The 12,878-nt window shown below is 36.9% G+C and overlaps 1 protein-coding gene across 2 annotated transcripts in view; it reads right to left on the reverse strand.

Moving 5' to 3' along the window:
* Positions 1-12,878, reverse strand: part of RASAL2 (RAS protein activator like 2) — a 228,412-nt gene that overhangs the window by 23,527 nt on the left and 192,007 nt on the right. For both annotated transcript variants that reach the window (XM_032160902.2, XM_032160899.2), the window contains 5 exons: positions 6,863-7,007; positions 5,927-6,163; positions 3,935-4,136; positions 1,684-1,862; positions 46-907 (listed from right to left, as the gene is read on the reverse strand). In XM_032160902.2, the coding sequence (XP_032016793.1) occupies positions 46-907; positions 1,684-1,862; positions 3,935-4,136; positions 5,927-6,163; positions 6,863-7,007 (1,625 nt within the window). The remainder of the gene's footprint in view (positions 1-45; positions 908-1,683; positions 1,863-3,934; positions 4,137-5,926; positions 6,164-6,862; positions 7,008-12,878) is intronic.

The following is a 12,878-nucleotide window of genomic DNA, read 5'->3' on the forward strand; positions in this document are numbered from 1 at the left end:
AGATGGACCAAGTAGAGGCCAGGCCCCTTCAGCACTCACACCTACCTGCTGTGTCCGTTGTCTCTGGATTGCTCTCACTTTGGGAACAGGGCTCTCTCTGGAGGAAGAGGACTGCTGCCGGGACCGGCTCCCATTCTGCACAGGTTCGGCCACGAGGGCTGCGGACGCCACTGACATGCTCCCGGTGCTACGTAAGGAAGCACTGTGTGGCAGGGATGGTGGGGCTTTGGCTCGGGCACCTAACCCACCCTGGTCCACTTTTCGGATCTGGGCCTGCCCAGTACTATTTTGTCGTGGCAAAGCAAGAGGTATGTGTCTATCTGGCACAGTGTGCCGCCTGGAGAAGTCCTCGCTCTGAGTGCTACGTTTAGTGAAATCTTCCATGCTGCTATTGCTGGGTCCACTGAGCTTGAAGTCTTCACTGTTACTTTGGCTTCTGGAACTGGCAGTGCTTAGGTTCTCCAAACTGGAATCTATAGAGGCCTTTGGCATTGCTGGAATTGGGTTATTGAGGTGATAGACAGGGTTCTGGAACGACAAGGGCTGAAGGCCACCTGGCTGGTTCAAGGCTGGGTGCAGGGGCCTTCTCACTTGGGGTGCACTTTGGGGAGTGCTCTGGGTTTCCCGCAGCTGTTTGATGCTGGCCACCTGGGTTATGGAAAGCTGGCTTCCGGTCAAGCGTATAGGCACATCAAGCATGACAGACGCATGCTCCACTTGAGCAGCATGAGTGTCCTGGAGGTCCATGAGGGAGACGCTCCGACCATTAGGAAGGCTACTTTCCCTTTCATCCTTTTCAGAATAAGTCATGCTCTGAGAGGAGGCTTGCTGAACCAGCAATAATGTTTTCCCTCTGAAGTAGCTGTCTGTGTTGTCCTGGCTTGGAGATTTTAGTTTATGCAAATCACTGTGGAAAAGGAAAGTACACTTAATTTCTCTTGAGACAACTTCAACATGGCTAAGATGCCTCAATTCAGGCATATGAACTCCTCTGAAGGTTCTTATGTGGATACGTACATTCCTTTGGAAACTCAGATTTTATCTAATTAGGGAATTATTACAATTCTTAGAATAAAATCCAACATTTTTACTTTTTCCCCAAAGGTAGAGAATAACACTGTAGATACCAACCCATCATTGTCTTCAGTTTTAACCAGGATTCCAATAATTTCCTAGTTAGGTTTTAAACCTTCCCCAAATATTCCAATTCATACTTATTTGTCTAAACCTTCAAGAGGAGAAGTTCTTAAGCGCGCAACTGAAAGGTCCCTGCAAAAGGCACAAGTCTGGCCAATCCCTAAAACAGTCTAAACATCAACATTGTATCTACCTGTCCAGCTGACATAGCCAGCTATAAAATGGTGTTAACCGAGGTTCTCCAAGATTTTGAATGCTATAACGTATAGAAACATGAATTTCATAAAGCCTTTAGTCTTCCACTAAGCAAGACAAATTTTTAAAATATGCTTGTGGATATTGTAACTCTCCATACTACCATTCTAGAAAATAAGTTATCCCAGATCTTGTGCATTATTATGACAAATAATTGGACTGCTCTCAGGTCAGATGAGTCTTCAATTGCTCATGATTTTAAACTTGTAAATTCAACAAATAGGTTGAATATACTTCTGCTAAATCTAAACATGTTTCTCCGAGATAGTGGTCAAATTCTCTCTTTCATACCTGTCAGTGGGGTCTTCAAATATTTTCTGCAGCCCAGAGGAGAGGCTTCCACTGACATTTGGACTGGAGTTATGTTCAGTGAAGCGTCTCAGTTGCTGTTGTATTGGCGTAGGATTAGTCAATGACTTGGTAATATCAGCAAGAACACGAGGGAGAGGCCCCAATTTTGCCACGGTCGCCTGTAGGAAGGAATTTTCACCCTAATTGGATAATAAGCATTGCGACATCCACCACAGATTGTTTTTGGCACAACGATGGCCATTGATGGAGGGGTGTAGGTTGGAGGGAAGGGTAGGTGTTTGCATATGGGAGTGGCAGGTTCATAATGCATTGTTATGGAGCAGCAGAACCATGGCGTCGAGATGAATGGAGGAGGCGAAACAAGGTGCGGCAGACATCGAGGAAAGAAAGGAAATCGAAATCAGGATTATGCAAATAAAAATTAAAAGACATGCTCAAAACTACGAAACTAATGCCATTCCAACTAAAATAGGCATGCGAAGCAAACTAAATCTTTGGGAGGCTAGTAGATCAAGGTGGGGGAGGGTGGAGGAAGAACCAAATTCCTTCTAACCAAAAGAACTTCAAGACCAGAGGATCAGCTAGTATGATAAACTTTCAAAGAAAAGGGATCATGTGAGAAAAGAAATGCATGCCAACATATAAGAAGGTGCTCATTCAGGAATCCAGAGTACTGCAGGGCACACAGATGATACTGCCATCCACCATCCCAGTCAATCTTGGGAACCCTGACCCACTGCCAACTGAGTTTCCATCAGTAAGACGATTTTTGTTGTTAATTTAACAGCAAAATCAGGTAAACTTTCTCTATGAGATATGTCTGGATGTATTCCTGGTTCCCAGGACCAAACACAGTTTAAAAAGGAGAAAGTGTGTTTACACAGCAAAGCCCGTTAAAAAGACTTTGATCCTGAATAAACCAGGCCCATTTCACAGGAAAACCGAATCTGCATCCCACTGAGATGCAGTTATTCAAAAAAGACGAACTCTTTAATACTTGCTTTATCCATTTCAATCATTTTTTTCTTTAGGGAATTCTTATTCTCATGGGGTCTTAGGAGTCCCCTTCAACTGTCAGTCAGTTTGACATAGCTGCCTTTGGGTCTTTGCCTTCTCGACAATCAACAGACTCTTCTACCCTACTCAAACAGGTATAGATGCCACAAATGCCTTTACTTGCTCAACAATGTTGGGCTATGATTCATATGAAAAGGATTTATCTTTGGCATAGCTGCAACTTAAAAATCTAGCTAGCATTTCTAAAAGTGAAGAAAAGGTCCTCGAGAATAAGGAACAGTTTATTGTTTTACAAATGTTTTAAGCACTGGAGGACACACTGCCACTTATATTTCCTTAGCAAAGTGGTCTTTGTTAATAAGTTTTATTCCTTCAAATTTTACTGATGTAGCATTTTTATTGATAGGAAAATAGAGGAAAACAAGTAAATCATTATCATAGAAAAATAACTGTCTTTTGAGGTTATTCTAACATACCACCACACATATTTGTAAAGTGCCTGTGGCAAACAAAAACACCAATAAATAATTATTGTAATAAGCCTAGCCAAAGTCTATTAGACTATTTTTTACTACCAAATCTATTCCTTTTTGTTAAATTCCAGAAGGAAGAAAATGATTGGCATGGTGTATATTTACTTATTAATACGGTATATAATAAAATTCTTAGCAAACAAATGATTAAAAATAATTGCTTTCTGTATTCTTAATTCACATCTGTAAAGAAAGAAAACAGTGACTGTTAGCACTAATAATTATATGAAACTCTATGACTTGTATAGTAAAAAAATTTGTTTCATGGGTAAAGTTACTTAAAACATGATAAACCTAGTATTTTCTTAGCTAAATCTATACTTTTATTAGAAATTACTATATGAGGTTTCATCTTACCCTATTAGACATGCATAAGGCTGTATATACCAATATATTAGTTTCTAGTCAAGTTTTCAGATATGCACTCTGTATAAATTTAGAGAAATACACTCCATTAATTCAGATAATTATTAAAAACATATATTAATAATGTCATGGTTTTCTAGAGTTTCATGGTTGTCGATCTCATATTTTACTCAGAAATGATGACCATTTACTCTCAGATTTCTAGGGTAAAAGGTTGCTTTCAATTAGCAGAAAGAGTGAGTGCTATCACTCTATAGTTACTTTCCAGAATTCAGGTACATTAAAGTTCTCTATCTTCCACCAACCTACTTTACCTTATCAAGTTGGGAAACTACTTCCCACAGTAAGGAATGCAAAACTGAAAGCTCTCGGCCCAGATCAATGTAACCATCAAAGCCTGGGGTGTTTGAGATGGTGTCTGGATTAGAGATCTCCAAAAGAAAGCGCTTCATTCCACCCCATTCATGTTCTAAAAAATCATTCATGAATGCCATGTATTCTTCTTTGTTACCAAACCTGAAGTAGAGGATGAGAAAATGAGAAAGAACATATTCAAGAGAGATATGATCATTCTGATTTGACATTACACAGAACTATGACTTTTTTTTATTTTGTGGAGGGAATGACTAATTTTATTATCTATAAGTGATAAATGTTATAACATACTTTCTTAATATCACTTTAATATTCTAATGCTTTGAATAGCTTTCTATTCTCTCTAAAGGGTAAGGCCAAAACTCCTTTTTTTTTTTTTTTCACTTCTGGTATTTAAATTTCTCTGCAATATACCCCTCACTTACCTACCACAAGCTCACTAGTACAAACCTTCAATACTGCTAGCTTCTTGAAAGTCTCCCAAATATATTACACATTTTTTTCTTCTCCAAGCTTTTGCCCATGCTATTTACTTGCACTAGAGAACAACTTCTCTCCTTTGCCTATCTAGATTCTAGCTATCTTCAGGGCCTAGTTTAAGTCCATAAAACCTGTTCCAAAATAAAATATAAATATTTTTTAGCTCAAATATGGATAAATATGTATATTTCTGCATTGGCTTATATATAAATTATACAAAATTAAAATAGTACACCTCTAAAAAGCCACCACTTATACTAGAAAACAATCTGTTCACTGAAGTTCCAATTTTTTTCTTCAATACATTGCTAACAGAAACTTGTCTTTAAGCATCAATATTGAGTAAATTTGTGGTCAGTTCTGTAAATGTGAATTCCTTCCCAGCCATTTCTTAAATTTATTTTCTATAAATTATAAAAATAACATAAACTTACTGAAAAAAGTTTGAAACAATGAAAAGTAGAAAGAAAAAGGTGTGGATGTCTCATTCAAGCTACCCAAATATCTCTGCTGTTTATATTTTAGTACATTTCCTTCCCAACTTTTTCTCCTAATTTTCTTTTGAAAAATTTTAAACCTACAGAAATGCTGAAAGAATATACAATGAATACCCATATGCCTTTCATCTACAATAACCAACTGTTATGTTTGCCAAGTTTGCTTTCACACCCTCTCTTTCTATACAGAATTTTTTTTCTTTCTGGAACCATTTTAAACTAAGTTGCAGACATCACTTCTAAATAGTTTAGTGTCCATTTCTTCAGAATAAGGAATATCTCTTACATAAACCAATGCCATTATCACTCTAAAACTTTTAAAAACATTATTCACAAATTATCTTATATATAGTCTATATTTAAATTCCACCCATTGCCCCCAAAAGGACATATATGTATTTCTTTCCAACTTAAGATCCAAATAAGTTTCAAGTATTGCATTTAATCTCTTTTAATCTAGAATAGCCCCCCCTCCATCTTTTGCATTTTTCATAAAATTGTCTTTTTTGAAGTGGCCAGGATAATTGTCTTAGATATTGTAACCACAGAATTTGTCTTTTCTTCCCAACTTTTTTTATACTTAAATTTTTGTGTTTTCATATTGCTGGGATAACAGTATACATACCACTTTTTATTCTGCCCTTTTTTTTCCCACTAAAGTATTTTTATCAGCACTTTTAATTTAGTATAATTTTATCTTCATGCTCTATATTGGATAGTCTTTGTAAACAGTTTGTAGTGCCTGCAAATATTCCATTGAATGCATGTATCATAGGTTACTTAACCATTCCTCTACGAAGTGATTAAGTTGTTTCCAATTTTTTGCTATATTTATTAATACCACAGTGAAAATCTGGTAACATGAGTGATAAGGCTCGCAACCCTCATCCAAATTTTAGGCCTCAAGTATTTTTTAAACTGTATTTTTAAAGTGGTTACAACAGTATCACCTACTTGGCAAAGTTGGCCAGGTTCTGAATGACCTTGGCAATAAGAGTTAGAGTCCGAGATGTGCGGTCATCAGGATACTCCTGCATAAGGTTGAAAAGACTGGGAGACATAATGGCTGGACACAGAAAACGGAGAAATAATGAGGCACTGATGAGCCTCTCGCTGATGTCTTGCTTGCCACGGTTCAGGCACTGCTGCTTCCATGATGCAAACACTTCTTTCAACTCACGAGGGAAAACACTAGGGAAGGAAAGAAGTACCAAAACCTCTAAACACAGAAGTACCAGTACAAGCACAAGTGATTCCACCCTGACCCAATAACCTTTGCTTAAGAGTCAGGCTGTGAGGAGGACCTAGTAGAAATTCCGGGATGAGGTTTTACCTGATTCATGGCTGAGAGGCGGTGGAAAATTCACAGAGGCCAGATGGAGACTGGAAACCCAAGGCTACAGAACTCTGGATTAGTTTAAATTTAGTTTTGCAAAGTGGGAAAATGGCATGAGGCTCCTGACTAAACCATCTGGTTTAGTATAACTCACCATAATCTCTCTAAAGACTGTTTATCAAAAATTTTCCAAAATTTCACCAATTGCTGGAGTTAGAGCAATGATCAAAATTCATGAACACATCTGTTCAACACTAGTAAATATTTTAGAAAGCAAAAGAAATACTTTTGATATCAGAGGCTATAGTACTAATATTCTATTAGAGAGATTATATTTAAGTAGATAGCCAGTTCAAAAGTACTTCTGCTTACAATGGAGATTTCAATTTTAGATGGGACTGTATTAGGGAAACTTTCAATTTTTCTCCAAGACCCTCCCCTTTGGTTGTAAAATAATTGTTAACATTGTGATGACTTTTACATGAAAAAATGTAAGTTCCATTGTGACGACTTTTACATGAAAAAATGTAAGGCAGAGGATAAGATAAGCTCACCAATAAGAGTTGATGATCTTGCAGAAAGCCAGCTCACAGCACATTTTCAGGTTGCTCTGATGGTCTATCAGTTCACTAGATGAACATTTGCTGGGATCCACTTCACAGTTCTCATCTGACTCATACAAAGCTTTGATAAACTCCCCTATTTGAAGAGAGAAGATGACAGCATAGCTATAAACAGTGTCTTCCTGAATAGAATAAAAGGACTTATGATTTCTGTCCTAAAATGTGTAACGGGGAATTCTTTTCTAGATCTGACAGGGAGGGCAAAAAAGATGGTCCATGAAGCCTCATTGCTTTGGAACCCAAGAGTTGCCACATCCTACATATCATGTTATTTTTCTTATCCTGGAAGTGGAATAACAGCAATCACTAACATCATCATCACAGTATTTATAAAAGTGGTAATGATACTACTCAAAAAATGTATTAAACTAAATATATGTTTAATTAGTATAAACTTGTTATGTTTTAAGGCTCGCTCTACTTAGGTGACTATTATTGTTATTCTAGAAGAACAAATGACCCAAGCTTGATTGAATAGTGCACTGAAGGTTTTAAGTGCTAATGTTGGTGCCAAACACAGATGCAAGTAAGGATCTATCTTCTATGCTTCCCTCTTGTAACGGAGACAGTCATTCAACATTGCACAATATTATAGCAGATCTCCTTGTTACATAATCTGTATATGCTTTTCCATATAAATTTAGTTTAGAAGCCCTGTTCATATGGCCTATGCTCTATGAAGATACACTGACTATTCCCTGAAAAAACAAATTCCTACCTTACCTGTTTATCCTCTAGTACACACCATACCTTGTATATCTTCGATTACTTCATATTTCTCATTGTTTGTGTTTGTTTCATTTCTAGGATGAATACCTTCAGAGGTTAGGTACTAGGTTTTATTCATGTTCAAATCTTGACTCTTCTGAATAGCTCCCAAAATGTTACTGGTGCTCAATAAATATTTATCAGAGATGGCAGTATGTATTCTTGGTTTTTTACAGGTCTTTATGAAAGAGGAATGGACCTTTCAAAGATCCTCCTAAATATGTATTTATTACTTGAGGTTCAGGCTAGTTATAACAGACTTCATGAAAGTGACCAATAATGCCTGCAAAACTAAGCAGCAGCAGCAGCAGCAGCAGAAAGAGCATTTTTATCAAAGCCGTTAGTATTTGGATAAATGAAAGCTTTTAAAAATACCTGTGACAGGGGATGAGAAGTGATAATTTTGAGGAAAAATGCTTAGAGAACAGGAAACAATGTGGTGTACAGAAAGGAAAGTGGTGCACAGAAAAATTAAAGGCATTAAGGTCAGAGAGATCTAGGCTCAAATCCTGGATCCATCATTTAACTGTGGGGCCTGGAAAAGTCACTTAATTAGTCTGAGTTTCAGCTGTCTATTTGTAAAACAGTGTTAATAGCAACCATCCTGTAGAGTTGTGGTGAGGAACAGACATAATGCATGAAAAGCATCTAATACGGTACCTGGCTCTTAGTAGGAGCACTATACAAAAATTATTTTAATTTAAAAATCATGCAACTTTTGAATAATTTTTTGTAAAGTGAAATGGCCAAAACTAGTAAAAGCCTTTTTTAAAATGTTACCAATTCTCACAAGATATGTATTCAATATGTTCTCTATGTCTCCTGTGCTATGTGTTTCCACAAATGAACTTCATTTAAAGAGTACCTAAATTTAAAACTAAGAAATCAATGTCAAATATCCCATGTAAAAACTGGCCAAACTCTACACTTGTATCCTAAATATTCTGTTTAGTGAGTTCTTTTAGGTTATATGTATTCAAGGGAAGAAAATACTAATATTAATAAATAAACATGAATATTAACAGTATTTTTCTTTAATTCTTCAAGAAAAGTGCCAGATAAATAACTCCAGGGCCCAGAAGTAAATTAATTGTCTATAGTACCAGCTTAAAAAGTTTTTGTCCCTGATTATCACATATTTAAAATGCTCCAAAATAGAAAAATAATACTTTAACTGTTGAAACAATAACCAATGTTTGCGCATGCAGAATGTACCATATGAAAAGGAGAGGCTTTTATTGATTTGTAACTAGAAGGTGCTTAATTGATCAAAATTACCAAGACAGATTAAAAAAACCCACTTAAGTTTGCCTTCTTGCATTTGAAAAAAAAACCAGAGCCAAAGGGGGTGCTCGTTATGTTGTTTACCTGTTAAGTTTGTGCCCAGAATGTTCTATGATTTATTTTCTATGTAAATCATTAACTCATTACCATCTAGCATAAAAATTTCACATGTAGGAATAAGTCAACAAGGATGGACATATTACTGCCGAAAGGAATTTGCCTCCACTGCTACAAGTGGAAATCAGGTCTTTTCATCAGGGCTTTCTTTTGTATATCTCACAGATAGTATTTCCTGTGTGTCACAGGATACCAAGGTGCAATCTGATTTCAATTGGAAAGGTAAAATGGGATTACAGATGGAAGATTTAAGTCTAAACAATGCAGAGCCTGTGCAGAAAGAGTAACGCTTTAATTAAGGACTCGCTAAGAAGCAGACAGATATCGTACGCTATTACTGGCAACTTTTAAAATCAATTGTCTCTGAAAATTCTTCAAGCGGTCTGGAAACAGCATCTATTTCCTGCCCAAAGTATATGAAATATAGCAAAACTTTAATGAGAAGAAGACAATACAGCCCCTGTCCTGAAGAAGCTTACCAATTAATTCTGTTTATGCTCTTAGAAGCAGCAGCCATTTTTACTACTCTGGCCCTTGCTCTTGGATTATAAATATTATTACAGAGATTTCTGAGGGGTTACTTGAATTTCTTCCCATGTCCACTAAATTAATTTTCATGCCTCATTGAGCCCATCGGCTATTTAATCATTCACTGTTATAAAAAGACTGGTATCCACTTTTCGCTTTGGAAATTATTTCATTCAGAAATCCTGTTTAGCACACTGAATTTCAAATATGAATATTTGATTTCCAAGAAGCAGGTAGTCAATAAATATTCACTCCTATCTCCACAGAATGAAGAATATGGTTTGAGATGCTTTTTTTTTTTTGGTGGACTTTTTTTTAACAAAACACAAATCATTAAAGCAAATCATGAGATATAATTTATGACTGTAATAAGCTCTTTATGTAAATGACACTATAAACCTCTTTGTACTTTTCTTAAGCTCTTTGTACCATTCTTAATGTCTATATGATTAGAGAAAAAAATATGAAGATAAGCAGGAAGACAAAAAATCTGCTTCAGAGCAGAAACTAATTGTAGTAGCTACTATAATGCATCTGCTTCATGTAAACACAGTGATCCTGTTTCTTGAATGGCGACTCACTCTATTCCTTACAGCCTGGCTCCTTTCCTCCTGAAACCAGTGTGAGCCATCATTAGTGATATTTAAGGTGCCAAATGCAATATCCATTCTTTTTCTTTACCTTCCATAATTTCTGACTCTACTGATGCTCTCTTCTCTATTGGTATCTAGGACTCAGTATTTTCCTGGTTTTCTTTCTTTTTTGGATGCTCTCTCTTTCTCTGATCACTTCTCTGATTCCTCTTCTTCATTCTATACCATAAACCCAGGTGCACTCTAAGATCTATCCTTGGCCCTGTTCTCTTCCTGCTCTGGTAATCTTACAGCTTCATTTAACCTCTCCACATGCATAAATTAGTCTGAAATTTCCAACAGCCAGCTAGACAGGTATCTTAGATTTCCTACCTCAAACCCCTGAGATTTCCTACTAGAACTTCAAACTGAATACATATGTAATTTCCCCTGTTTCATGCCTACTACTTCTGTGGTTTCTATTCCTGTTAAGAATCTTGTCATCCCCCTAGTCACTCACAAAACCCCACAATTCTCTGTAATATTTGTTCCCTCCTTCCTTCCCACAAACTGAAAAATTTGCCAAGTTCTATCAGTTCAACCTTAATATTTCTCATATCCATCTTCCTCTCTATTCTTACTTGCATGATTACAGTCATTCAGAGTCTCATTCTTTCTTATTACAATGGCTTTTTTTTTTTTTTTTTAAGAGAAGGAGTTTGCTCTTGTCTCCCAGGCTGGAGTGCAATGGCATAATATTGGCTTACTGCAACCTCCACCTCTCTGGTTCAAGAGATTCTCCTGCCTCAGCCTCCTTAGTAGCTGGGATTACAGGTGCCCACCACCATGCCTGGCTAATTTTTGTATTTTTAGTAGAGATGGGGTTTCAGCATGTTGGCCAGGCTGGTCTTGAACTCCTGACCTTAGGTGATGGGCCTGCCTCAGCCTCCTAAAGTGTTGGGATTACAAGTGTGAGCCACCGTGCCCAGCCTACAATGGCTTCTTAATTGATTGGCTTTCAGTAGGCTTTCTTCACCCTTTTTTTTTTTTTTTAAAGACAAGGTCTTTTTCTGTCACCCAGGCTGGAGTGCAGTGATGTGACCACAGCTCACTGCTACCTCGAACTCCTGGGCTCAAGCAGTTCTCTTACCTCAGCCTCCTGAGTAGCTGGGACTATAGATGTGAGCCACCATGCCTGGATACAACTCGTCTTAATCAGTCTGCTAAGTTAATTCCACCAAAAACACCCTGCTCAAAACTTTCAGTGGCTCTCCAATGATTACTGTAAACTTTGAATCTTCACCCAGGCATTTGAGGTTTTCACAAATTGGTTCTAATTATTGTTTAATCTTTTTGTTTGTTGTTCACATGTTTCTTTCATGTCTTTTTCCAGCTAAATGGTTTTATTCCACATATTCCTGGTTCTGTCCCACCTCTATGTCTTTTTGTTCATGGGTCCTTTCCCCCATGCTACTTCTTATCTTATCTTCTTATCTGCTCTTGCTCAATGTCTGTTTTTAACCTTTCTATTCATCAAACTACATACAAAACATAAATGTATTTCACACAGAAAGTTTGACAATTCTATCAGCTGGATTCAATTTTTAAAAATTCTTTGAAAGAACACAGAATGTCTCTTTTTGGTATAGAGATATCCATAATGTTATATCCTTACATTGCAAACTCCTTGAGGGTAAAAATCTCTCCAATCATTCAACATATTTTTACCTTCTACTCTTGATAGTCACACGTGGCTGTTGGGCATTAGAAATGGCTTGTGCAAATTAAAATGTGTGATACATGTGAAATACACACTGATTTTCAAAAAGAATAAAAAAGTAAAACACCTAATTAATAACTTTTATTCTTCTAAACCATTAAATAGTATTTGGATATACTGGGTCAAATGAAATATGTTATCAATTTCATCTGTTTCTCTTCATCCTTTTTAATACTGTGACTACTAGAATATTTAAAATTACTCAAAAAATAAAAATAAATAAAATTACTCACACATGGGTCATATTATATTTCTATCGGACAGTGCTGCTCAACAGTCTGTGCAGGTGGTGGGGATATGGAGGTAAAACAAAGGGCTATTTCCTTCAAGGGACTCACATCTGCTCTATCACGATGTATATTAAAGTGACCAGCACAGTACCTTACTCTAGTGGTTAATGCCACAATTTCATGACCAAATCTGGAACTGCAAGTGCATAGCCTAGTCAGCAAGAACTACTGATTGGACAAAAATTAGTTATGTTAAAAATTCTAGAGACTTCAAAGGCAGAAATTTGTGGGGAAGTTGTGGGAAGTGGCAAGAGTTTCTTCACTTTTGATTAGAGTTTTGCATGCATGATAACAAATGTCAGGGTAACACTCTCAAGACTGGGTAATAATATCATCATATAAACACCCAAAACTTTGGGCAAAACAGACCACCTCAGATCTATCAGTGCACACTACTGATATTACTGTGCATCCTGGAATCATGAAGCTCGGTACCCGGGGTAGCAGTGTATGCTGACAAGGTTTCTGTTTCTACATTTATTATTATTTCTCTACTGGTGAGTACTGCAGACTTCTTACAGCCACGATTCAAACCCTAACACCTGAGTCAGCTAGAACTAAATAACATGTAGAATTTGAGCTCAATTCATTTGTCTCATGGGCATGAA

The sequence above is a fragment of the Hylobates moloch genome, unplaced genomic scaffold, assembly GCF_009828535.3.
Source record: "Hylobates moloch isolate HMO894 unplaced genomic scaffold, HMol_V3 SCAFFOLD_8, whole genome shotgun sequence".
Classification (NCBI taxonomy): Eukaryota; Metazoa; Chordata; class Mammalia; order Primates; family Hylobatidae; genus Hylobates; species Hylobates moloch.